At 41.9% G+C, this 27,505-nt stretch overlaps 1 protein-coding gene and 1 long non-coding RNA gene across 2 annotated transcripts; one reads left to right on the forward strand and one right to left on the reverse strand.

Annotated features, from left to right (window-relative positions):
* The first annotated feature begins 1,294 nt into the window (after nucleotides 1-1,294).
* On the forward strand, nucleotides 1,295-24,451 carry CNN3 (calponin 3). The gene is made up of 7 exons (XM_064428180.1): nucleotides 1,295-1,458; nucleotides 19,374-19,495; nucleotides 19,950-20,016; nucleotides 21,221-21,358; nucleotides 21,814-21,930; nucleotides 22,646-22,792; nucleotides 23,342-24,451. The coding sequence occupies exons 1-7, from the start codon at nucleotides 1,402-1,404 to the stop codon at nucleotides 23,687-23,689; spliced, it is 996 nt and encodes a 331-aa protein (XP_064284250.1). The 5' UTR covers nucleotides 1,295-1,401; the 3' UTR covers nucleotides 23,690-24,451.
* Nucleotides 18,244-26,134, reverse strand: LOC135305052 (uncharacterized). The gene is made up of 4 exons (XR_010366344.1): nucleotides 25,839-26,134; nucleotides 21,371-21,449; nucleotides 19,226-19,299; nucleotides 18,244-18,742 (listed from the first exon to the last, which is right to left on the reverse strand). It is a non-coding gene; the product is annotated as an uncharacterized LOC135305052 (long non-coding RNA).
* Between the last annotated feature and the right edge of the window lie 1,371 nt (nucleotides 26,135-27,505).

Consider the following 27,505-nt stretch of genomic DNA (forward strand, 5'->3'; position numbering starts at 1 on the left):
AAAGCCCAGACCTTTTCTCTCCATGGGATACCAAGTAGGTGGCGAAGTGAGCCACAGCTCCAGCAGCCAGCCTTACAGCCTGCTGTGCCTTATACAACTAGTCCTACCAGTGGATCCTATTATGATTTTTATTTTCAAATCTGTTAAAATTTAACCGTATTTGCGTGCCTAGGGTTACTCTAACACTGAAGGCAACAGTGCTGTATTTTCGGGTCAGGACTTCACTCAATGGACCAAGTGTTCACTGTGTACTCGCTTTCCAGAGCGGCTCCAGTGCCGATGCCAGCCGCGGTGCACCGCTGGCTCCCAGGAACGAGCGCTCCCTGGGCTGGAAGCGCTGTAATCCCGCTGGAATGCCCAGCACGCAAACCTCGTGTGTGCCCTGTGCTTTCCACAGAGGGACGGGAGTCCCCGGCTCCCACTAACACAGCGCAGCGCTGTCCTGCAGTGCCTCAACGGCGCAGGGAAGGAGGGGGTGGCCCGCACCACGCTCCGGAGGGGCTGGGATCCGTGCCCAGCAGCACATGGCGCAGAGCAACTCCGAGATCCAGACGAGCATGAGCCCGTGGTCCTGCTGCATCTCACTTCGCCAACTTGCGCGCCTCTTTCCTCCCTTTTGCTCCGTCTCCCAGAGTTGTTCCAAGTTTCGTATGCTCGAACCTTTTAAAGGAATTTCACAAGCAGCTCAGGCGCGGCACAGCGCAAGAGCGCGGTTTGCATGAGCGGCCGAGGGTCTCCCCAGCATCCAGCCCTGCCCGGGCCGGTCCCGCTACGCCCGGGCTCCCGAGCCCTCCGCCCCGCAGCGCCCGGGAAAGGCCCGAGGGCAAGCATCGCCCCGAACGCAGAGCCACGGCCGTGCTCCCGCCTTCCCTGTCCTCGGAGCCGTCATCCCGGTGCGGCGGGGGCTGCCCACCGCGGGCGGCAGCTCGCTGCGGGCCGGGAGGCCCCCGTGAGCAGCCGGGCAGCGCCGGACCGCGGCCGCCGGTCCCTCGCCGAAATCCCCTCCCCTTCCCCGGGGCCGCCGCGGGCCGCAGCAATCCGCGGCGGCGGCGCATTCCGCGGCGGCAGCCCTCGGTGCCCGCGGATTCCTTCCCGCTGACGTCCCCCCGCTCCGCGGCGCTCCCCGCCCCGGCCGGACCCCCGGGCGGCGCCCGGCGGCGGCGGCGGGGCGGGCCCGGGCGGGGCGAGCGCCCCTCCCCGCGGCCCCGCGCCCCCTCCCCGGCCCGCAGGGGGGGCTGCCCCGGCCCCGCGCCCCGATTGGCGCGCCGCGGCTCCGGCGGCCGCGGGGCCGGGCCGGAGGGGAGGGACTAGAACTTTCCGCGGCCGCGGGCGGACTCTCGTCTCAGCCCGGAGCCGCCAGCGCCTGCGATCAGCGCCCCCAGACCGCGGGACACCGCCGACATGACCCACTTCAACAAGGGGCCCTCCTACGGGCTCTCTGCCGAGGTCAAGAACAAGGTACGGGCGGCGCGGGGTTGGCCGGGCTTTGTCTGCACCGGGACGGCGGGAGGGACGGGACGAGGCGCGGGGCTCCGCTGCCTGCGGCTGCCGGCGGGGTCCCGCCCGCCCCGCGCGGCGGAGGCGCGCAAGGATGCGCTCGCCGCCGGCCCGGGACAGCGCTGCCCTTGGCGGACTGCTCAGAAAACTTGCGGGCACCGAAGAGCTGTCAGCGCCGGGCGCCGTGCGCGGAGCCGCGGTTCGCGTCGTGGCCCGGCTGCACCTGCCCGCGCGGGCAGCCCTGGCACGGGACATCCCGCTCGTGCCCTCTCCGCCGGCCGGGATCGGGCGGGGAGCGGCGGCGGAGCGGCGGGCGGGCGAGCCCCGGCGGGCAGCGGCGGGCACGGCGCGGGCGGGCCCGGCGGGCGGGCGCTGCGCGGCCCCCCGCGCGGCGCATTCCAGCCGCATGACATCATGGGCACGGGCGGCGCGCGGCCAATCGGCGCGCGGCCCGCACAGGCGCGCATTGTCCGCCCGGCCCGGGCCGCCCCGCCCGCGGGGGCGCACAAAGGGCCCGCGCCCCCGGGAGCCCCGAGCGCCGAGAGCACCGCCGCGCCCGGGGCTCCGCCGGAAAGCGGCAGCAAAGGCAGCGCTGACAGCAGCCGGGCCCCGCGGCCAGAGCGGCAGGCGCCGGTTGTGCGCGGCTTTGCTGAGGTTTTTCTCTTAGGAACAAAAGGTGTCTCACGTTGTCCTGCTAGACTGGCTGCTGCCTTGCAGGGGACAATTACCTAATAAGAAAGAAAGCCTTTGCAATAAAAATTACACCGCTAAGCACGCGGGGATAAGTTGGTGCTCAGTGTCTTTATTCACAGGTTTGAAATCTAAACGTGGTCTTTAATAACCGGTTGTTTCACACGCATGTCTGGTTTCAGGCTTCAGCAGATCCCCAGATCCTGTCTGACTTGTAGCGGAGTAGAAAGGAGACCAGGGAGAAAAGTAGTTACTTTAAACATTGTAATTTATGCTTTACAAAACAACATTTTGCTTTGTTTTTTTTTCTTTATTGGCTTTCTCAGGATAGTTGTGGGTTCTGCTGCAAAGTTTGATGACATCATGTAACCAAATGTGTTCCAGAGTGGTTGCTTCCAGCATCTAAACTTAGTGATTTATCTACATCATTGCACACTGAAAAAAACCCCCAACAAACAACCCAAACCTAAAAAAGACTAAAATGTGTTGTGTATTATTGCATGTGAATTAGGAAGAAAGTAGATGCTCTTTTACTTCAAAGATTGACAAAGCCGTGTAGGTTTAACAGCGATCCCTTAATGGGGACAAGATGGGAAGAAGTTCTTTGTTCTTTCTTTCAGTTTCTTATTGCCATCAGCTTCCTTAGGGCCTCCTGAGGAACTGTTCCCAGCCTGTGCATTAGCAGAGGCTTTGAAACTGGTGTGATTCACACCTTTATGCAAAGGGCCTTCTACTTCATCTTGCTGAGTTTTGTTTTGCTCACGTTCTCTGCCTTCAGTGCAGGTATTGCAGAGGGGTGGGTGTTTTGGGGCAGCTGCAGTTTACTTGTTTGTAGGTTTCTGTTGTGTTCTTTGAAAATGTCAGTGCAGCAGTGCCATAGAAAACAATTCAAGTGCACCAAAGGCGAATGAACTCGTCTCCTTTCAAAAAACCCAAGCAAACAAAAAGAGCCTCCAATGAACAACAAAATCTCCAGAAGAGATGTAGCTTTGAGCTTTTACAATGTTGTTCTCACTGTAAGAGATCGAATTTAAACGCAATTATGTTATATACAGGTATATTGTGTATCTCCAGTCTAGTGTCTTGCGTGGGATTGTGGGTTAGATGTGTGTCTGTTCATCTGTATAATTCCAGAGGACCAGCAGATAATGTCTCTGTAAAGATCAAAAATTCCCTTACCCAGATTTTCCTGTCTCATGAAGATTTGAAGAATTAGAATTTGAAGAATTCCAACTCATGGGGTAGCAGTTTTTGCTGCCAATTATAACCACACTTTCTAAAATACTGGCCTTTGTGCAGACTATTGTGTTATGGGTTTTTAAACGTGCTCTTGGGGTAATGTAAGTAGCTGTAGAACCTCCCTGCTTGAATGATAGTTACTGTTAAATACCCTTGTTTGAAATTTTCAGTGCTGATCTCCAAGCAGTGTTTTTCTGCAGTAAATGGACAGCTTCATAGCTATGCTGCCTGAGGGTCCAGCTGTGCTGGATAAAAAAAATCCCTTGGTTTTGGTTTTTATTCTTTATTTGCTCATTTGCCATTGTATTAGTGTTCAGGGAGACCTTTTGATTGCTGTGGTATTTGAACAGATGAATATGACATGTCCTGATGCTTTTTAAGAATTTAATTGAGGTCAGGATTCAGTCTCTAGGCTTAAAATTTATGTCTAGTTTGGGGTGGGTTTTTTTTTCTTTGTTTTGGGGTTTTTTTGGTTGCTGTTTTGAGGCTCCACCCTTCTCTTGTTTTGCTCCTTACCTTAGTTCACACTAATATGGTGTCTAGTCTGGATCTCTTTTCCTCATTCCTGCAGAGAAAGCATGGAGCTTGTGTGCTGTTCCCAGCTGCAAGGAAACTTGTCTGCATGAGAAATGTGTAGGTAGTCAAACTAGTGTAATCCCTTTGAAGCTGATTCCCTGTTTACTTGAGATCACAGAAGATAATTGATCCAAAACAAATATTCAGTGGGGAGCTCTTTAAACTGATTGAAACGGATGGTTTCTTCTGCAGGCAAGAAATAATTTTCTTCTTGAGCAATGGGTGAGTTTCTGCAGTACGTGAGGTTGACATAGCATGAGATGATGATGCAATTAGATCAAGCTGCAAACTCGATTTTATGTTTGTCTCTGATTTATGCTCCATTGTCTTGCTGCAGAAGGTGTGGAGCAAACAGGAATATTGGGCAGCAGGAGGAGAGGTTCCAGTCCATTCAGCTGCTTCCTAGTGGCTCCACCCTTCCCATGGAAGTGTTGTTTGTATTAGGCAGGCATTTATCTTCCCCCTCCTCTCATGTTTGATACAGTGCCAGTTTCATCTCCATAAGAAAGTGAGGGTGTGCAGGAGTATGGTTTGTGTGGGGAGTTAAATTTTGCATAGCATTTGGCTGCTGCGTGTCCCTGACTTTCCCTCTGAGCCATCCCTGTGGCAGGAAGCTTTCACTGGGCAGTACCATTTTCCAAACTTTTCAGAGGCAGCAGAGTAACTGCGGTGTTATCCCAGCCCTGCAGCTGCCACCCCGAGAGGTCAAGTCCATGCGAAATGGAAGAGGAAGGGAAACAAACTTTATAAAGTGAAGGCTGTTTAACAAATGAGGCCTGTAAACAAAATATCTCTGTTTTGCAAGTGTGCAGGAGGGCAGTAGTGTTTCCTGCTTTCCTTCTTGAGGGCAAGTACAGATTAATGAAAAAGAATTGCAGTCTGTGGTGAATAATGCAAACCAGTCCTGGGTATGGTTATTGTGTTCCTCTTGAAATTGCTGAGGAGAAAATTCTTGTTGTCTATTTTACCTGCTACAGGCCAAATAAACAGATTTAATTGCTTAGTCCAGAAATTGCTATTTTTCGATTAAATATTTTTATCTGGGAACCAGATTAAAATCATTATCTTTCAGATTTTTTAATTAGTGATTCAATAGTGAGATAAGTTTTGGATGTCTGTGGTTGAACTGTTAGGCTCTCTCCTTCCTCTTTCTCACCTCACCGTTAAAAACATAAATAATATCTTTTTCCATGCTTAAAATACAACTCTTCCTACCATATATTTGCTTTACCATTCTGTGTTTCCTCTAGACTATTTTCCTTTAACAAACCTTAGGTTTGCTCACTGAATTTTGTGAACCCTAGGTAAGAGTGTTTGCTCCTGGTAAAAGTGCATTTCTATCAATGTTGTCTGAAATTATGCAATAAAAATTGAGACTGTACTGGATAAAGGCAGTGAAAATTTAGGCTTTAAGAGCAGAGGAGAATATTTTCTGTCACCATAAAAGACAGTATAAGATCTCTGCATTCCTGTTCTCTTGTGTGTAGACATCTGTGTAACTTTTAAAGAAGTAATATCTTTCATTTACAAGTTTTGAATTAAATTCAGATGTTTAGTTTGAAATAAAATCACCCTGCATGACCATTTGCATTACACAAATCTTCATTTTGTTGCATGGGGAATAAATAAAAAAATCTAATATTTTGGTGCTCTTAGAAATATTATCATAGAAATACATACTGAAAACGGAATGTCAGAGAAAATGGCAGAAGAATTTATAGGAGCAAGCATTAAACTTTAGTTTGCTTCAGTTAATTCATGGTTTCTGATAGTTGATCATGGCTCTTGAAGTTAACATTTTCTAGCTAAATATCAGTTTCACTGTGGAAAGCACTAAAACTTTTCTCTTTGTGTCCAAATTTTGTATTTTTTTTCAAAGCACTGTGAATTTCTTCAAGCTGGATCCAGGCATTGGTAACAGATTTGCAGTTCAAGTGACCTTCATAACTTTGTATTTAATGTTACAGTTTTGATAATTAAATCCATAGCAAAACTGTTCATGAAACATAAATATGACTGTGGAATAATTCCATAGCTAAATGTACAATCAGTCTATGTTTGGCACAATAAATATGCATCACTAAAAACACATTATTGAAATAAAAAAGGAAACCATCTATTTTGTTTGTTAGTTTTAAGATGCATTTTTTTAATGTATCAACAAGCAATTTATGAGAATTCTCCAATTTGTTTACAATTTCTCTGCTGGTAACTTGTTTCTGATGCTTGGTTTCACTTTGACAGTATTAAATGTCAGTTAATTGTGTTCAACAGCACTTGCTTGGACGTGGCCCTGCTGCCCTGCACTTCCAGATCACCCCGTGTGCCTTTGCTGGGCAGGTGCTCCTGCATTTTGAGAACATGTTTGCCACCTCAGTTGCTGAAACATGACTGTAGCCTCTTGCTGGGAATTTTGGAAAGGATTTTTTTCTTAAAGATACCCAGTGAATCACTGGCTTTATTATTTGTATTAATTTGTATTCTCCTAGTGTTAGGTCCTGTGTGTGAAGAGTTCTCATACTCACTGAAAACTGGTATTAATGCAGATTAATTAGATTTTTTTGTTGCTGTTAAACGAGGAAGGTAATCCAGCAGTGGAGAATCTTAACTACAGTGTTTCCACTGATCTTCATCCTTTACTGTCTATCTCTGTGTGTCTACCTTGATGTGTCCAATCCATTTGCCACTTTCACTGTTACAATCTCAGGACAAGTCTGTTCTGCTAGGCATGATCAAGTGTGGGTTTCCAGTTCTGTGGCTGCTTCAAGAGAAGTATTAACACTGCAGCAGTAAGATGTAGCTCCCCTAAGAGGTGCAGACTGATGGTGACGGAACCTTCCTAGCACTGGGTTGACAGTTCATAGCAAGGATACATCACTTACCACCAGCAGAAGCAAGTGATTTGCCATGGAAACACTTCTCTTGCCAGCAGCTTGGATGTTAGCACCCATTCCTGTTCTGGACACCTGCCTGAGCCCACAAACGGGACTCACCTTCGGGAGGCCTTGCACAGCCCCACCTGGTAGAAGTGCCCTGTCCCCAGGGACGTCTGGCAGCTGCTGCTGTGACCCAGGAGTGAGCTGCCTTTGCCCAGTGGTTTCAGTGCCCAGTAGAGCCTGACACTTCACTGCCGAGCTGGCCCTTGTCTTTGGGACTCTCAGACGCGAGGCGCGGAGCAGCGCAGGCCGTGCCGGAGCCCTGGCTGTCACTGCCCTGGCAGGTGTCACTGCCGTGCTAAGCCCTGGCTGAGAGCTGCCATTTCCAGTTCTGCCTCTCATTTTACACCCTTCTTTCTAAGAGGAAGGTGATGAATGGCACAGCATAGCCAGGATTAGCTGCTGCTGCTGCCTCATGAACATCGAGGCAGAGGTGGAGCCCCACACTGCTCCTGTGTGTGGGGACAGACAGACAGCGCTGCCAGTGCTGCACCAGCACGGGCACCATGAATGAACAGTGAGGGTGTTTGCTGACACTTCTGGTATCCCTAACCTTAGCGAGCACCCTGTGTCTGCACTTTCAAGTTTAAAGCATTTTCTGTCCATGTATAAGATGTATTACAGTGGCCTTGTTTATGGTGGATAAACTTATAGTTAAACTTTCAGTAAACTTCTAGTAAATACACTTTTAGTAAATCATACAGTGGTGTTAGAAAATCATAAAACTTGCTAAGGTTAATTTTTAAGGATATAAGTATTTTGCATCCTTTGAATGCTCACAAGCTCACAGTGTACCTCCTATGACTAGAACACTTCTGAAGAAAGCAAATAGAGCTTGACAGTCGTGACAATTAAATGGGATTAGCAGCCTCAGAAAATAAAAACTATGATTTGCATTACAGTAATGCTTGCTTGTTTGAAATTTACAAATGAATGTGCTCTTTGTGTGGTTTCAGAGTTAGACTTAGTTTAAAATTTGGAGAAAAATACTTATTATAGTCCTGTTGCTGAGTCAATACCCATAAAAGACAGATAGATGGATGCATGCATTCTTGTGGGACAGCAGCACATCACTGATTTTTGTCTCACCTTGTCTTTTTTGACAGAACATTAATTTGGATGCTTTTTCTTGCCTGCAAATAGTTTATAATTTGCCTTGGAGAATAAAGGATAGAAACTTCTTTGTACTCAGAGTTGTCAGCTTCTGTAGCTGCATAACACGGTATACACTGGGCATCTGACACGTCCTTTTAAGGCAAACTTTGTAGAGATTCCCATCCCCTATGGAACTGTACAGGAAAGGCCTTCAGTAAAAATGGGCTCCAGGCCAGGACACGTAGGGCAATTTGAAACAGATTTTTTCTAAGTGAGATCATGTGAAAATCCTTCTTTTTTTCTTTAAGAGGGACTCTTGCTTAAAAATGGTTTTTGTAAGTATTTGATTCTAAACAACTGTTAACTTGTATAGCTGTGTTCAGCAGCAAATGCTTTCTTTTGAGTAAATACATTTGGTTCTGCAGTAATGCCTCATAGTAACTTATGTCATTGTTTCTATTTAGTAGGGTTGAATGACACTGATTTTCTCAAAAACAATTTTGACTTTCTTCAGGTGGGTGGTTCTATGTTTGGGACTTTTTTTTTAAAGCTGCAATAACCCTTCCCTCCTCCCACCCACACTCACCCTTCCTCCTCCTCAAACCAGTGCAGAGTTTAGTAGATATTTAGAGGGGAGGCATAATAAAACTTCCTGTTGGTTGTACAAAACTCTCTTACCCAAAGATGTAGAACTGGCAGCGGCTGGCAGGCGTCGGTGCCCCTGGAGGAGCTGGCAGCAAGGGAAGGCCGCTGCAGCGAGGATGAAGTGCTGCGGTCACAGCCATGGTCTGGTGCCCTGCTTGGACTGTCCCCAGCGCCTTGCCCGGGCCCAGCAGCTGGGCCAGGCTTGGGAGCCTGAGCCTGCCCTGCTCACTCATACTCGTTCACTCAAGGAAACCTGACTTAACCATTCAGTGCCTTTGCTGCTTCCCTTCCAAGACTCAGCCCTGTATTCTGGGGTCAACACAGGATTTTTCTTGAGGACTTTAAAGGCAGGTCTCCATTTAGACAACCTTTTGGTTACTGAGTAATCCTTAAGAGGTACAGTGAAGTGAATCAGTATGTGGCTTGTGCATACACACAGGACCTGAACACCAATTATTTGCCTAAATATTTCTGTACTTTCTTGCTGTTCTGAAATGCTTGCCTGAAGATGGACTCTGATCTACTGAAAATCCTAGCTGTCTCCATTACAGATGGATTCTAAACAAATCTTCTTGCCCTGTTTGAATGTTTTTACCATGGCTCTTCCCAAGGATAAAACAGGACATTACTATTGCAAAAACCTTACTTGCTTTCCTGCTAAGGAAGCTCTGCCATTATAGTGCTTTCCTGCTGATACTTCTACTGCTGCAGTCTCTTATTTATAGACAGCATTATCTTAGGATCCCTGGTTTTGCTTGAATAACAATAATTTAATTAAAAATTATTTTTCTGTCGTCTCTAATCAGTTGGTTATATATTAGAAGCCTTCACAGAAAAAGGTAAGGCATCAAGTACACATGCATTTAGGAAAGGATTTGGTTATAGTTAAATGTTCATGGTGAAAAGCAGCTCCTGCCTTGCTGCTGACGTGGACCCCAGCAGAGTATTTCACTCCTGTGTTGAGCATGGGCAGAACACAAGTCAGAGCTCAGGCCACTGCACGCCAAGTACACCCAAGGAGGATGTGTTGGAGCAGGAGCTGTACTGCAGCTCCTGTTGAGATTCCCACTGTGTGACCAGCCTGAGCTGCCACTGCTTTGGTTCACTTCATAACACTGGGGGTCAATTAGAAGTTCCATTATAGATCGTAATTGCAAGTCAATACTGTGTTAAGTCAGTGAAGCATGTGTAGTTCAGGCTCATAGCTGGTGTGCTAAGACTAAATGCTCTTTGCTTAATTTTGCAAGAGCTGTTCCCTTAACTTGCTGATATTGTTGTATTAATCATGCCCTATTCAAGTAAAAAGTACAAGTAATTTTTGAAGAAAATAAAGACTAATGCCTTTTTACTATGGTCTGTCTTGATGCCAGCCTTTATCATTAATAAATGATGGTATGAAAATGTCTTTGATATGGAAAGCTGCTTCTATTTGAAAGAACCTAGCTGGTTTTAATAAAAAAGTAAACAACAATTGTGAGATTAAATATCAGCAATAAAGCACTGGTCTTTGAATGGATGGAACAGAACTGGAACAAAACAGAACTAACAAATTTAAAGTTTAATCAGTGCACCATAGCATTTTGTTTTGCAGAACAATAATGGAAACTTAAATCATTGAGAGCTGAGACCTCTCACAGTCATTTGCAGCACAGCCTTGCTCACACATTCTTCTGGGTGGGTATTTCAAACCTGCTCTCAATTCAGGAGTGCAGCATAGTGACACCACAGCTTGCCTTGTGGTATCCTGAGTTTTGGATGCAGTGTGTATGTGCATCTCCTACCCACTCCCAGCAGTGCCAGCTGTTCTTTTTGCTTGTGTTGAATTGCTGAAAAATAGTGCTTTAAAAGTTTCTACAGGATATTGAATCAGAGTGTTACTTTGGAGTTTGACTGTCTTTTCTGCTTTCTCACTTTTCTTACTCATAAACTCCAGCATAACAGGCTTATGGCTTGATTTGTACATTACTAAAACTACATTAAATAAAAGATTGAACTACAAGTTCATGTAATGATAATTTTTTTCACTTTGTCTTACTTTTCTTCTTAAGATGTATATTATTAGAAAATTAAATAAATATTGTTATAACACTTTTTATGTGGTTAAAGCACAGCTTGTCTGGGTGGCCAAATCCAAAATATTTTTGAATGGTTCCTGCATTATAATCAACCTTGTGCATCACCTCCTGAACTTTAATTGGTCAGAGATATACCCAGGAGGGGGTGAGGTAAAGGGCCAGAGCAGCAGATTATCATTGTCTTTCATTGTTTGTGCCAAGTTAATTCTTGCAATATTTTTGCTGGCAGTAAAGCAAAACAAGAGTATGATAGACAAGGTCTTCTAAAGCTTAGGGTGTGAAATCTGCACTAGTTGTGCTTCAGCTAAGAAAACTAGCATTGGGGAGAATTACCTCAACCAGAAAAACATGCTCTGCGTGAATTGAAAGACCTTGATCTACTACCTTTATGAAAGATAAATCTAGGCCGCTCTTAGTAGCTGGAAGCAGCTAAGGAGTTCTCAAGGAATCACATATTTCACCTAAATTACAAAAAATGAAAGCCAGATTGAATGATTACGTACAGGGATGGTAAGGATAAGAGGAATCACTGTTTTCTTTATGAACACCTATCACAGACAGTGCAGTGAGCCTGCTTAGCTGATGTGAGTTGGAGGAGATAAATGGGTGCAGGCTGACAGGCAGCCAGGTGCTGTTGGTGGGAAGCACTGGGCCCAGTTCACTGGAAATGCTGTTACCTCTGCAGCTGTCCTGGCACCTGTGCACTGCCCAGTCACAGCTGTGCCTGGCATCACAGCCTGCAGCAAGGAATCCAGTACCTGAGCTTACTGGGAGGGGGCAGATTAGAGTGATAAGAGGAGAGTCCTGAGGTTTGCCTTTGGAAAAAGTGCTGAGAAATTGCAGCATGGACTGCCTCTTTGCTGGAGAGACAGAAGGAATGGGCATTTTGAGTAACTTTTATAGCAACACTTGAAGTGACAGATTTCAGCTTTCTTTAGCCAACTTTTCTGGGAAGTGTTTGAGTTACCACTTACCTGCTTTCTGCTGTAGAACATAATTACTCTGGTTTGGGTAAGGGAAGAGGATTTGCAGAGCAGAAAAAAGGTGTGCAGCAAGAATGAAATAATCAGAATCTGCAGTCCTATTTGGGAGTAAAGTTTGAAAGATTTGTCAACATAGTTGGGCCTTGGGGAAGGGCTACCAAGTCACAATAGTTTGCTTATAAAATTACATATTTGGAAGCCATTCTCTTGGGGAGAACAGTGAATAAACTTGAAAGAACATCTAATTTGGTCTTCTGTAGTAGAAATAGATTAGAAAAGTATTCTGAGAAAGATTGAGTGATCATTGATGTTACTGTTTCTGTTTGTGGGCTCCTTCTAGGCTTTGAGAACTACTGTTCCCCCAGAGTTACAGTAACAGTTGTCTCAAGAGATGCTTCCTGGGTTACTACTGGAAAAACAAAATTGTTTTCAGATGCTTTGGAATTTTGTTCTGTTTGTGCACCAGACTGTTCTGTATAATTTTTTTTCCTTTCCCCCTACAAAAGGATATTAACTATGCCTCACTGAGGTCTGCCAGGTTACCAGGATTTTCCATGCAGCACTCAGTGTTGTCTCAGGAGACATTACTGCTCGTGATGTCAGAGCCTGTCCAGATTTGCTGTGTCATACAGGACTGGGTTTCAAAGCAAGGAGATTTCCCTTCCCATCAGGGACTAACAGGCTTTTGGCCATTGGGTTGGATCAGCTGTGTCTTAGCTGAGAACAAATTTCATATCCCAGTGGATTTTTGAAACAAAAACCGGCAGTGGTTTAAAATAATAGATAGTGGATACTACTGGAACCATGTTCTCTGAAGGAATATAAATAGTTCAGCAATATACAGACTAAATAAACAGAGAAAAGGCACTCCATACCAAGAAGTATAAAGTATGATGGCATGACCAGAAGGTGCTACAGCTGACAGTGGAAGCTGATGGCTAAGGAGAATTGGAGTTACAAGCCAGAAAATTGTGACTTTGGCAAAACATGATGAGAGCAAAAAGTGCAAGAAAAACTGAGAACATGTTAGAAGAAGTGAGGGTGTTGCAGTAGCTGCTGAGTACAAGAGGGAAGCAGCATTCAGTCCAAGGGCAGGCATGTGTCCGAGTTGTTGGTGCACTCTGGGGAAGAGATGGTACCATTGGCTTCTTGAACAGCTTGCAAAACGTCATAAAATCCTACTGGCCAGCCAGGGAGTAGAACACTCAGTTCTTCCAGCCAGCTGATCTGGCAACAGGCACCATGCATGACTGCAGGTATCTGTACTTGTAAGATGACTTGGAAACTTTGAGGCATGGTTTGTTCTCACTTCACAGAGTTTTAACTGGTGCCTATGGGAAGAGTGCCAGGAATTTTGGATTAATGCTCATCCATCTCTTCTTTAAAGATTGTAGCCTAAATTTTGATTTACAGAGAAAACAGTGAGATGTTGGCAGGGTATCAGTTATGCTACACATAAAAAAAACCAAGGTTGAATATTAAGCAAAATGGATACAGCTGTAAAATTTTTGTGCTAAGTAGCATTTTGGGATGTAGTGAGAACTTCCAATGGTAATGTTAATGCAGTGTTCTCTGCCTTTCTGTCCAACAGTCCATAATGACAGAAAAAAATGCATCTTCAAATACCAGGGCATACTGAGTTGTGGCTTTGAATTTTTGAAGAACTTTCCTCTTTGGTTTTCATCTGTATTGACACATTCCTGTTACATTTGGAGTTCTTAGGCACAAATATGCCTCCTAGGACATTTGCTTTTGCATGCAATCCAGGTCAACATACGTGAAATTACAGGAAATTTTAATTTTCCCTTATGATGCATGTTCATTGGGTTGGTACTTCAAATGGCAAGCTTCCCTTGACAATCACCTTGGTACCCTGTCATTTCATCTTCTTACCCACTTTCAGTAAAAACCAAAACTTTATATTTTTCCAGTCTTGGGTTCCCTGTCTCAACTTACAGAGTGTGCTATTTATTTATGCTCTGACTAAATAATCAGTGATTATGTCCTTGCCACTCCGTCAGCTCTGAAGCTGAAGATTGGATATGTAGAGTAATCTGTTTATACCATAGAATTTTAACCAGAAAGTTCTAGCTTGCTTGCATAATTAAAATATATTTTAAAAATTCCTTGTCCCTCTAATGGGAAGAAGTTACCCTTCTGTGCCTTTTTCTTGGTTATTCACATAGCCACTAAGCTCTTAACACTTTTATTCTCCCAGGTATTTAGCTGTGTAAATTTTAGATAGGTGATTCAAAAGTGTGTTCTAGAGCAGCAGGTGATGAACGGGAATTCTGGATAACAATTTGGGAGTGGCTGTGGTCTGCCTGACTCCTACTTCTGAGCAGTAAGAGCTGTCAAGAACTTCTTTTGCCTTGATACCAGGAGAGAATTTTGCTTTCATCTTTCCCCATACCATGACAAACCCTTAAAAGGGGGAGGAAAAATATTTCATCACGAACTAGTGCCAAGCAAATGAAAAAGAGGTATCAGCATTGGTACCTTTGGCCTCAGCAGGACAAATCGCTGCTGAAGGTAGTGCTTATTTCAATGCAAAGGATGTTTGCAAAGGCAACACTGAAACCACAAACATTCAATTTCACTCAAACAGTTCTAAATTAATAAAGATTGAAAAGTTGATACAGGAACAAATTTCTGTTTAAAAGTGAAGCTGTACAAGCTTAGGTCTTAAAAGCTGGAGGTTTTAATTTGTTGTTTTTATTTGCTTTCAGTAGTTTATGATCTGGATGTGTAAAAGTAAGATTAGTATTAAAACCCCCAGCTAAACATGGATTAAATTCTGTACAAGATGAATATGCTCCTATACTTATTAAAAATTCAGTAAGCTTTGTCTATTCAAGCTTGTATTTTAATTGAAAAGTTAGTAATTTTGTGTCACTTTAAGCAAGAATATGGCCATACCAAATTCCTCCCTATGAAGAACATGAAAATCCAAACCTTAGGGCTCTATCTATTTTTCTGTCCTTTTTGGTGAAAAAGCATATATGTAACCTCTTTCTATGCTGTCTTATCTTGGAGTGAAGTCCTGGTTATTTCTCTTGCTCTACATGTACTTTATTTACCTCGGAAAACCAAAATGTACAACCTACTCTGCTGCAGTTTTATATGGATACACATCTTAAGTTTTGTCAACAAACGCAGTTCCTATCATAGAGTGTTGATGTACTTCAACAAGCACATGCTTTTTTGGTTGAAACTATGATGAGAGAGCAGTTTTTTTCAAATTAAATTTAGCATGCTGCACATTAAACCTGGGGAGGGCAGGAAGCCTGCAGCATTAATCAGAAATTTCATCAGACCTAAGAAGTGCAAACTGTTATGACATGATGTTTAACTTCAAAAGTCTTGTCTTTTATACCCGCTTTTTAACTTAGTAAGATTTGTGTTTGCTAGTCCCAGTGTAAAACGTAGTGCAGTGTGTTTAAACTCTTCCTTGAGATCCTGTTACAGTAAATTTCCAGAGTAGCAGCAGTGCAGCCAGCTGAACTCTCAAACTGGAGATTTGGCAAACACGGAGCCCTTAGCGTACAGTGTGTACTGTGTAATTTGGAAAAGATTAGTATAAAAGGACAGCTCAAAGTCCATATGATATCAGTTATGGTGTGAAGTACTGGTTAACATCATCACTCAAACTAAACATGCTACAGGCACACGGAGTAACTTCAAGGGACACAGACAGATCATTAAAGCTGGCCAGCAGAACTTTGCTAGCTTCCAGTTCATGAGCTTGATAAAAACAGTGATGATTGTTACTGTCCCTGTACTACACATGGAGGGAGGGTTTCTACACTCTGAGATCCCCCAAACAGGAAAGTCCTACCTGAACAGAACTAGGTGTGAGAATCAGGTGTGAAGGTGCTAGAGGAATCAAATTTAACCCAAGGATTCCAGCCTGAAGGATACATTGGCATAAACACATGTATATCAGTGTGTCATAGGCTGGTAACACGCTGCATTTTCCTTCCACAACCGTGGATCACCTATAACTTTGACCGCTTGTATAAACACTGGTTTCCTTTCAAAGATATTTCTATTAAACCTGTATCTCTGAAGCATCAACAGAACATCAACATCAACAATTTTATGTATCTTTCAACATTTGCCAGAAGAAAGAAATGAACAGTTGGCTTCCTGCTATCTTATATTTAACGTCTGTAAAATCCTACATCCATTGCTACAAATGAATAATTTCTACAGTGTTCTGAAACTGTAGGGTTTTTTTTTCATGGCACTGATGGTACTTTGAATGAAGCTGCTTAGCTACTGCTTTCATCTTCAGTGGACAGTATTTTCTTTTGCTGTAGACTTGTAAGATTTAAGTATCTTCCATGAAGGTTCAGTATTTATAAAGGATCAAATGTTGGGATATTTTTGGTTAGTAGTAATGGAAAAAGACATTTTTTTTACATTCATATCAAAGCCTCTGGCTTCACCTCATAGATAGCAATCAAAGGAAACTGGAACATCTCTGATATCCACATGTGGAAAATATGAAATACTCAGTAAGAGTGTTACATAACTTCTGGTTGTGCCATTGGGAATAGAAGAGCTAAGGATTTAGAATAAGTGTAATGCCTTATTTCTGGTAGTATCTGACCTGTCACTCTCCCTGTTTAATCCCTTCTTCTCACATGTTTAAAGCCTGATTTGACAGATTCCACATCTCTAAGTTTTCAGATAGATTGAATATAATCTGCAGAGAAACTAGCACCAATTTTTACTTTTTGTAACTTAGTTTCCCACCAGCTCAAAAATCAGAACAAAAATAATGCTTTTGGTGGCAATAAGAACTCTCCTCATGTGTATAAGTGTTTTTTACTTCCTGTCTCTAGATAACCACTGTAGTGATACCCCAAGGCAATTTAAAACCTCTTGAAAAGCTCAAGATTTGAAACATTGTAAAGTACTCCAACATAAAGTAAATATCCTTCAGAAGTGATAAAATTCCACCTGATTACTTCCCAGGTCCCTAAGCAATGGGGTCAGTAATTTAATATTCAGTTCAGTTGTAATCTCACATATGGAATGCACTTACTATTAAATGAGGAAAATTTCTGATTTTTTTTTTTTTTTTTGCCTGCCAAGAAAGATTAAAATAGCCACACTTGCAGAAGTCTTTAGGGTTCTCACTCTTACTGGCTTCCATATTTACTTTTTTTTTTATATTGGGAAAATATTAATCTTTAAACTATGTCTCTTGGTGGTGTGATCACAAACTTAATTTCTTGGAGCATCAGAATAGAAAGTTCTGGCCTTTCTATGAATCCTGTTCCTTCACTTGAATTGGAGTATAGAAATAAATTATATACTGTACGTCTTGCCTGTACACGTAACTTAAGGTTTTGTGGGTGAGGTCACTTTTGCAAGATTTTAATAGGTTCTGTAATATGTAAGAAGAGTATAATGCTACAATTCAGTCTTTTGGGGAAGATGTTTTGGTATCTTTCTCCCTTGCACATATATTTATTTTCACACAAAATCTAACTGGCTCAGTTCTGTCCAAGACTGCTTTTTTTTCCAGAGCGAGCTAGTTGGGTTCTGCCAGATGTTACTGGGGAGACAAATTAAGGCTGTGATCACGTAAGCTTTGCTTCCATAGGAAATAAAAATATCCATGAAAAATCATTTGTAAGCTAATCACTAGGTTAGGAAGGAGAAAGATGACAGCTGACTACTTCATACACCGTTTTCAAGATGCTACCCATCCCTTGCTATTGTTACCATCACTGGAAATGAATGTGGTTGTGCTGCTGCTGGGCAAACTTAAGGGCTTGCAAGGGGGGCTATCTGTCACCCACAAGACGAGACCACAGCCATGTCCTTTGAAGCTGTGACCTTCAGTTAGCTTTTCTAGTCTTCTTCTAATCTTAGCTAATATCCAAAAGGTGTGATTAAAAAATAATGATATTTTCCTTGTCATCTTGTACAGAATGCTGCACAGAATTTTACACCTTAGTCAAGATCTAAATGTAGAAATGGGTTAGCCCATTATCCTGATCTGTAACTAAGGCACCATAGCACTACTATTACAAATAGTCTAAGGAGAATAAGTAATACTCAGACAAGTTTTTGAAGTAAAGCCAGAGATACAAGAATTTTCCATTCCCCTTAGAAGAAAAGTAGGGAACAGAGTACTATAAATTATAGTTTGGTCAGTTTGGAGTCAGGGATTACTAATGCTAGCCAAAATGTAGCAATTGCCTCTATCCAAGTAATTCAGATATGTTGGCATTATAATCTCCTTCAGTATAAATATAGCTGCTAATAGCTGGCCTTTCTTGGCTGAAGTCATAAATTATATGTAAAAAGTCTCAGATGTACATTTTGCTCTAATGTGAATGGCTGTACACGAGTTTCTTGTTTGTAAGCAACTGGTGTAGCTGAGCTGACTTCCTACACATTAGAAATACTGCAGGCACATCGTGTGCTGGCCTGTCAGGTTTCTCACAGCAGCTCCTTCACTTCCCACCCTGCTCACTGACCCATGCAGGACAGCTAATGAAGGTGGAAATGCTGCCAACCTCTGCACCAGTGCAGGTTATTTATCCCACACAATCTTGTAAGATAACTTACTTTGTTTGCAGAAAATGTAGTGATGATTTCAGGAATAAAATTTATTTTGTCCAACTTGCCAATATGGAAAAAGAGTGCAAAGGTGACAGGTTCAGCCTGAAGGAAGTTGGAACTGCTTTTTGGTGCATTCAGGGGAGGGGAACAAAGGGCAGAGTGAAAGAACATGGATGCTGTTGAGAGCTGGTGGTGTTGAAGTTCACTGCTTTGAAGCATTCCTTTCACATGGATTGATTTCTAGTGACTGAAGCATGAACTTACACACAGAGTAGTGAAGTCTGAACATCTGGAAAATGAATTTTTAAGTCATCTTTCTAACAATTCTAGGTCTCTGCTTGATGCCTTAAACTTCAAAGATTATTGCAGGTTTTCTTCCTTTGCAATTAAAGTATGAGATCACAGTTTATTCCAAAAGAGTCTTCCAGGAAGGGCAAGGAAAAAAGAAATAGCAGGGATACTAAAGGTTAACGATAAACCAAGAGACACACAGCCCCCAGAATCCCCAGTGAGATAGCTCTTCATGTTGTAGCAACAAGGTAAAAACTTACTAGGTCATCTCCATTAATCATAAACTAGCTATAAAAGCAAACCCACTACAATCTTCAGATGAATAACTTCAAATCTATTATATAAAATTTCTCATGTAGAAATTTACACGTGAACAATAGTACTGATGGCATGGCAATTCAGAATATACTATTTCCCATCCTTACTTCCTGCCAAAGTATAATTTGAGTCAAATATTTTTTTCAAAAATCATTCCTCTGTAGCTGTCAAAAGACTTTCTAGGAGCTCCAGGAATTCTTACTCAAAGAAAAACTGCAACATGCTTAAAAGTGCTTTTCCTAACAGACCTTTAGTAAAGCCATGAAAATTAGAGTTAAAGGGATAAAGTACTTACATCTGTACTCTGATGTATAAAATGCAGTTTAAAAATCCACCAATAAAATTGCCGGATGACAGCTATAGCATACTCTGAAATGGAATTGGGGTGGGGAAGAGCTGGAGTTTTCTCTCCTGAAGTAACTTTATGACTGCTTGTGTTACAGATTGCCCTGAAATATGACCCCCAGATAGAAGAAGATCTGCGTAACTGGATAGAAGAGGTTACAGGGCTGAGTATTGGTGCAAACTTTCAACTGGGATTAAAAGATGGCATAATCTTATGCGAGTAAGCATTTATTAAGTAACCTTTTTTTAGGAGTTTTCTACTTTCAAGGAGCTAAGAAGGGACTTTCTGAAGTTTCCCCTTGAAAAGATGTCAACGATTACAGTCAAAGATAGCTGACTGTAGGGTGGGAGACAACTTCTTGGAAACTATTGGAAAAATGAAAATGAACACTTAAATCTCCTTTATATTTCAGCTAAGATTTCTAAGTGTTTCTGAATTTAGTGGCGTAGCTCATTTCTGTAGTAATCAAATGGCACACAAAAATTCTTACAGTCTGTTAGACTTGTGAGACCTGAGAACTGAGCTTGTACACAGTATGAGCCAAGAAATTAACCATTTTGATGAAACTAATGCAACTAATAAAGCATGAGTGAAAGTACTATATAATGCCTGCACGGATGGTATAAGGATGAGATTTATTGTTTAAGCATTTCCCTCTTTTTCACCTCCCCAGGCTTATAAATAAGCTGCAGCCAGGATCAGTGAAGAAAATTAATCAATCAAAACTAAATTGGCACCAGGTAAAACAAAAAAAAAACAACCTCAGAACTACACCTCTAACCCCTTGAACCCCCAAACAATACTTTTGTTCTGTATTAACAAATTTGCTGTGAAAATGGTACATCTTAAATCTTAGTAGCACCAAGTTTACATATGATATATATCCAAGAGTTGAGGATGCTGCAGACATGAGAAGTGTTTAACAGAGTGCAGCTACAGCTGAGGTGGTTCATCAAAGGCAGTTGAGTACCTGTATTTAATAGCAGTGCAATAGCTGTTCAGGGAAGTGTCAGATGGAAGAACAATCTAGAGCCCTATAGCAAGGCCTTTGTCCTTTGCCCCAGTTAAAAAAAAAAAAAAAAAGTTTTCTTTTATTGAATCACAACTGAGTTTTCCATCCAGGCAGTGCTGTAAGATATTAGATCAACAGCCTGCTTGTACCTACAAATCTCTGTATGAAGTATGCTCCTGAGAAGGTGTCAGGAACAAGCACTGGAAGGATTGCTACCTAGAATTACTGCCTTTATTGTTGCTGGGTCTAACTTAATACTGTTATGTCAGCCTCCTGGTTTTCTTGGCATTGAACACTTCTAAATATGGGTGAGGATTTTTGTTTTTAAAGTTTTAATACCTCTTAAGACTTCAGAAGGAAAGAAGAGATTCAGTCCTTAGTCTTTGTGTTCCTCATTGCTTTCCAATTTCTACAGCACATAGTGCTAAAAAGTATTAGCATAGTGCTAATAAACCCCAAGGCTTTTTTTTCCCAGGAGGTGAACAAGATAATGCCTTCAGTCCATACAAGGATTCCATCCACATAATTATGGCTTTATTTTATTCAGAATTATCAGTTGCTAAAGTCAAATAGCATGGATACTATGTCAGATTTTCTAATTTTGAAGCAGGTTTTAGATTAGGATTTCTCTTGGAAGGGACAGACAGTTGAGACAAGTCTTATCAAAGCCCACTCTAACCAACTATATGGTACTCACTGATGGAGGGATGCTAGGCTAGATATTCTCATAGTCTGATTTCTGAAATCAGTATTAAAACCAACAAAAACTTCCCACCAGTCACTCTTAACCATGCCAGCTATTTTGTCCTGTTTGCACAAGGCAAGGAACTTAAGTAAAACAAACAAACAAACAAACCAACACCAGAAGGCTTTAAAATTTCTTAATTTCTGATCTGAAACACTGTAGAAAACTTTTTTTTGTTTCTGTTTAGCTGGAGAACATTGGGAATTTTATCAAAGCCATCCAAGTCTACGGTATGAAGCCACATGACATTTTTGAAGCAAATGATCTTTTTGAAAATGGAAATATGACTCAAGTACAGACTACTCTAGTGGCACTGGCAGGTCTGGTAAGTATTTACCTCTGGAGTTGGCCCAAATCCACATGCTAGTTCAGATGCATCTTTACAACCCGTGTAAATACAGAAAACAGCATCCAGCCTGTCAGGAGAGGACAGACAGTACTGAGAGTCTGAAGTGCAGAGGTTGCACTTCAAAGAGCTGTGTGATCCCACATGCCCCAGGGAAGGCTTAGAGTTCAGAGTGGGGGTTCCTGACTGCTTCCATGTGCACACACAGAACAGGGCAGGCTCACAGGAGAACACTGATCCCTGCAGAATATCCTTTTGGCTCAGGTAGCTTTGGAGTGCCACCTTCAAATGGTGCGGGGACCTGGTACCTTCTGGCAGCCCTGACACACAGTCTCATGGAGACAGACCTGCTTGTGGGCAGCCCAGGCTTAGAGAGTGGAGACAGAAAACACACTTCAAACACTGAATGTTCTATTTTCCCTCTCCCAAAATAGGCAAAAACTAAAGGTTTTCATACTACAATTGATATTGGTGTCAAATATGCAGAGAAACAAGCACGAAGTTTTGATGCAGGAAAACTAAAAGCTGGTCAAAGTGTAATTGGCCTGCAGGTAAGTATGAAATTCAAGTTTGCAGTAATTTCTTACATTTGAGAACAGCTTTCTTGCTTTGATTAAGTGAGACATTGTTCATGCAAAACCAGATGCAGAATAAAAATACATTCTTATCGTGGAAGGAGGAGTGAGGTTTTAATTCTTGTAAGCAGTTGATTGCCTTTATAAGCTCAAGTCACTGCCTGGAAGGTTGGTTTGTTTGTTTTAAATCTGCTGTAAGAGTGATAAGGAGGAAAGGAACAGCTAATATTAGCAGCATCATCTCTGTCTTTTAAGGTAGTTTTAAAGTAGGAGTCTTTGGATAGTTAAAGTTCTTTGTATGGTAGAAACTTGTTTTTTCTCTCCTCTTTCCTTAGTAATCATAAAAGCTAAAGTAAAATCTTAAAATTCCTGTGGTAGAGAAATTGTGGCAGTATAAATGAATCATTACTGTCCATGGTAAAAGATACATTTACATTTTCAGGCATACATCCATTCCAATTGCAATGCAGTTTAAGATGACAGTTGCCTTTATTTTTCCCTTTGAAACTTTTGAAAGGAGAAAGGGTAATATATTACAGGTAGTGGTCAAACTACATGAGGAAAACAAGCACTGAAATTACTTTTTTTTTGTCAGCCATCACAGTTAACAGCCCTATTTTTTCCTTAGACTGTGCTTAATGTACAAATAAAAATAATTTCTTCTGTCCACTTCTTCCTTCCTCCAATAAAGATGGGCACCAACAAGTGTGCCAGTCAGGCAGGCATGACTGCTTATGGAACTAGAAGACACCTCTATGATCCAAAAATGCAAACTGATAAGCCATTTGACCAGACGACGATTAGCCTACAGATGGGCACTAACAAAGGAGCCAGCCAGGTAAGCAGGACTGTGTGTGATGTGCAGGATGGACACAGCTCTCAGCCCAGGGGGACAGGACTGCCTGGAGTGGTGCCCAGCAGCAGAGCCTGACAGGCAGCAGTGAGTGGGTACAGTTCAGCTGTGCTCTCACACAGTAACTGAGGAACTTGAATCTCTTATCTTAACCAGTGTGTTCTATACCAAGTGTCTTAAGGCATAAAAATGTTCTGGTGCTTCTAGAATTACCTGCTGGCAGTGTTATACCAGGAGAAAACAGTAACTTCATTATAAGTATTAACTAGACAGAGGCAAAAGAGGAATTGCTTACTGGCATTACCTTAGAATGCTTAGTGTGTTCTTTCCAAAGAGGAACATAAACTGGACCTTTCTGCAAGGGCTTACTTCTGTGACTCACCTGCTAGTGAGCAGATATTACTGTGCTGTGTTTTTTTATATTTTAATTCCTACTTTTCAGCACTTTCACTAAGGCATACTAATTGAAATCATAAATCTAGTAATCACAGCTCTTGACCTTCTTACTGAACCTCTACAATCCTGTTTTATTAGGCTGGTATGCTGGCACCAGGTACCAGGAGAGACATCTACGATCAGAAGCACATATTACAGCCTGTGGATAACTCAACTATTTCGTTACAAATGGGTACCAACAAAGTAGCTTCTCAGAAGGGAATGAGTGTGTATGGGCTTGGACGGCAAGTGTATGACCCCAAGTACTGTGCTGCACCCACAGAACCTGTCATTCATAACGGCAGCCAAGGAACAGGAACTAACGGGTCAGAAATCAGCGATAGCGATTATCAGGCAGAGTACCCAGATGACTACCACGGAGAGTACCAAGATGACTATCAAAGAGATTACCATGGGCAGTACAGTGACCAGGGCATTGATTACTAGCTTTGCATCAAAAGTTCAGTATTAGTCGATTATTTTATTCAGTAAGAACGAAACTAGCCTTGTGGAATTGTTACCTGTCTTTCCTACACACTACGCTTAATGTACCTAAAGAAATACTGCCTTACATACATTCCTTTCTCCTTTCTCTGCCCTTTCCCTGTCTAGTTGCCTTTAGTGCTGTAACAGCTGTAGTCTACAGCATAAACAATAACTGCATATGAAGTAAAAGGAATACTGTGAAAGGGGGAGTGCTCTCATACAGCCAGGTTGTTTCGTAAGGAGCTATGCATTCTCACAATCTCTACTTAAGTAGGTTTTTACATACCAAGTTAAGCCTTCATTTTACATATTTACAGCTTTTCTCCAGAGGAGATAAAAGAATCTCATGCTTAAAGTTACATGTGGTCTTTGCCAATTAAATTTAAGATATCTCATTAGTGATTTAATATCATTGCTATGTTTTTAAGGTATTGTTTGCTAATGTTAAGTCCTGCATTAGACATAAGTGTGCATTTGTGATTGTGTATTCATTCCATTATCAACACTGACCAAACATAGAAATAGTTGTCTTACTAAAAAGGGAGCTTGTACAAAGTCTTGAGCCAACAGAAGTTCCATGATTGATGGTGCATTTACCTTTTATTGTGCCATAATATATCCATGTAGAAATGCTTTTTTTCTTCCTTGAACTGTATTTATTGCCACACTTCTGAAACTGATCCCATTGTATTTTTATAAATAAATATTTTTTTCTTAAAGGTACGTAGATGATCTTGTCTCATTTGTTATGCTACCGGTCTTAAAGATTAGGTGTCATAAGAATTATTCCCAGATAAGCATCACCTTTGCCTATTTTAAGGGTAATGTAGAACTCCATTCTGTTGCAACTTGAGTTCATTTTTTTCCACGGGATTTAATCTAACTATCTTGTAAAAATCTCTCAGGAATGAGTGTCACTGACTTAATAGGAGAGGAATGTAGGTCCTTCACAGCTGGGTTCACTTCCCCTCTTCATGACTCTGAGGTTATGACCAGAGATCTTTAGCTGTTCACTAAATCCCTGCCATTTTCTCAAGGCAAACAAGGATCACACATATTTATTGTTGCCTCTGCTTCAGCCTGTTGCCTTTATGCCATCACTTGGAGAATGCAAAACACTCTTGCTTTAGATTATGTAAAGACACACACAGTCTGTACCTGCTGAGTACCTGCAGCAGGTGCTCAGTTTCTGATAGCAGAGCTTATTCCTAAATGGAGGGTACTGTCTTCCTCATCGTGGAATGAAGAGAAGCTACACTAATTTACCGGCACTTTTTAAAAGGAGGAAAAAGAGCATGTGTCAATGGGGGCCAATGTTATAGTTTCTAACTTCTGTAAAATAAGTCAAGGTTATCTTAAAAGTGTTCACTGCAGTTTAAACATACTACATTCACATATTAAATGTTTTACATTTGCAAGTTCTGGACTGATGAAGGATTTTTTCCTCAAGACTGGAAATTGTTTGTGCGTGCTCCGTTAGTTTCTATCATCTTTGAATGTGATGTGATCTGACTTTCAGCTGACCTATTTGTTGTGTAAGTCTTAAGCTTATTTATTTTACAGAATTTAAATTAGAAAGGCTCTCTAGAGGTCACTAGTCCAAGCCCTGCATCTGAGGCAAGAAAATTATTAACAGCAGATCTGTTAAGACCTGCTTTTCCTGAATTATACTGTTTCCCCCCCTTCAAAATAGTATTTAATTATTTAGAACTATTGTATTGAATGCTGAAAAGTAGTTCTACAATCAACAGCAAAATCAGCAAAAGCTTTTTTATTTTTATAGTTTGGGTGAAAGCAATCTCTTTTTGAAAACCTGACCATGCCCTCCTTCCTTATGAATGCAAAACTTAAGACTTTAAACTACTTGCCCCTAATTATGTACTTAAGCAGAAGAAACTTTACACATAAGCTGTTATTGGTATGCATGTTTCATCCACAGAGAGACCCAGTGGAATCACAACTGAATTCAGAGTTTGAAGTAGACACCAAGCAAGACCAAAATCAAGCTGCTTTGCTTAAAACAACAGGCTGCAATACTTAGCCATTTTCTGGTTAGCAGACACCAGTAGTCCCTGTCTCCTATTTTTAAGAAACATAGTTATAAAAGTACCTTTCATTCTGCTGAATCTAATCTTCCATAGCTGCAGGAAAGATGAGTCCACACTTACTGGGCTGCATTGCAGGGCAGACATCAAATTATTGGAAGTGGCTTAGCCCAGCCTCAGAACCAGCAGGAACTGTACTCCCAGGAGCTGTGCCTCCTTTGCAGCTGCCTGTCTGCAGTACCTGCAGGGCAAGGCAGCCCTGAGAAGCAAGCAGTAAATAGCATCAGCTTCTGTAGGAGTGCCTTATCCCTCTAACTCAGGTGGAGGCTCCTGCCACACAGGAATGCTACAGCTGGAGCTTGTTGACACAATTGCCAGTGCAGTGTATGTAAGATTGGGAGGTCTTGAGTTGTAAATGAAAGCTACAAAGCTATGCTTTCTGTACAAATGTAATTAAAAGCTACATAGTTGCAAGCCTTCTCTAACATTACACAGTTCTCAAAACTTATTTTATAATGTAATTTCTGGACTAATGACAATACAGTATTCCTTAAACAGCATACACTCAAATACAGCTTAACTGGAATTTTTCAGTACCTTCCTTCTTTAAAAGTTATCCCAGAATTTGTAGGAAGTGTATGAATCTTTTCTCCACTCTGGAGCTGCAGTGAAGGCAATGATCCTGTATCATAATTACAATGAACAGAACCACAGAGTTGTTGAGATTGGAAGGGACCTCTGAAGGTCATCTAGTGATTTTCTGAAAACAAGGATTAAAATTTCCCTCCCTTTTTCCCACCAGAGTTCTTGAGTCAAAGGCCAAAACTTGCGGTGTGAGTACCAAATACAAACAGGAAAAAACCCCTGAATGTGTAATAAGAACTGGGGTTTTTTTTAACTTCAAAGCAAACCTCTTCTGCTTTGTAAATTGGTAAATATCATGTTTACATTGTGAAGACACTGCTTCTTGGAAGAAATCTTGGCAAACCCATGGCAGAGGAAAAGTTTTGCCCCTTTATAAGTACCATATCTACACACTTCCTCAGGGTTAGAGAGCTATTGCTTATTCAGGACTTTTCAGAAGTTCCCACAGCATCCACAAGCTGAGTACAGAAAGTATCCAAGGGTGCAGATTTAAATAAAGAGAGGTGGTGAGTCACAGCCAGTACATTATCATCCTCATTATCATCTTGCCAGGCAGAAAGTAATTAATCTATTTCCCTTTTTCATAATTTATCCTATATTCCAGAACTTCTTGAATTGGCTTATATTAAAGTAGACTGAAGTTATGGATAAAAATGAAGTATTTCTTAGTATTTCTAGTTAACTAGTCTCCTTTCAACAGCAGGAGACCAGATAGAGTATTTAAATGAAACAGATTTCTTATTCAGGCATCAATGAGCTTTTCTGTACATCATTTCCAAGCTGTGACTAATCAAGGCTTTATCAATCTATTCATTAAGACAGTTCTGAGTCACTTACCTGCAGTGATGTCTCACTTCCTATATTGATACTTTACTGAAATTCCTGGCTGGCATCATTTTCCCACCACAATCCTCTCCTCAAATAAAATTTGAACAAAGAGAATAAAATGTGCTACCAAGTAAAATCTGAAACTACTCCATACTCAGAACAAGGTGGATCCTACAAAGTGTATTACAATCAGGATCGAGGTAGAAAGTTTAAACAAGCTTTAAAATTGCTCACAAGAAAGTGCTGGCAGACTGTTACC

The sequence above is a fragment of the Passer domesticus genome, chromosome 7 (genome assembly GCF_036417665.1).
Source record: "Passer domesticus isolate bPasDom1 chromosome 7, bPasDom1.hap1, whole genome shotgun sequence".
NCBI classification, from domain to species: domain Eukaryota; kingdom Metazoa; phylum Chordata; class Aves; order Passeriformes; family Passeridae; genus Passer; species Passer domesticus.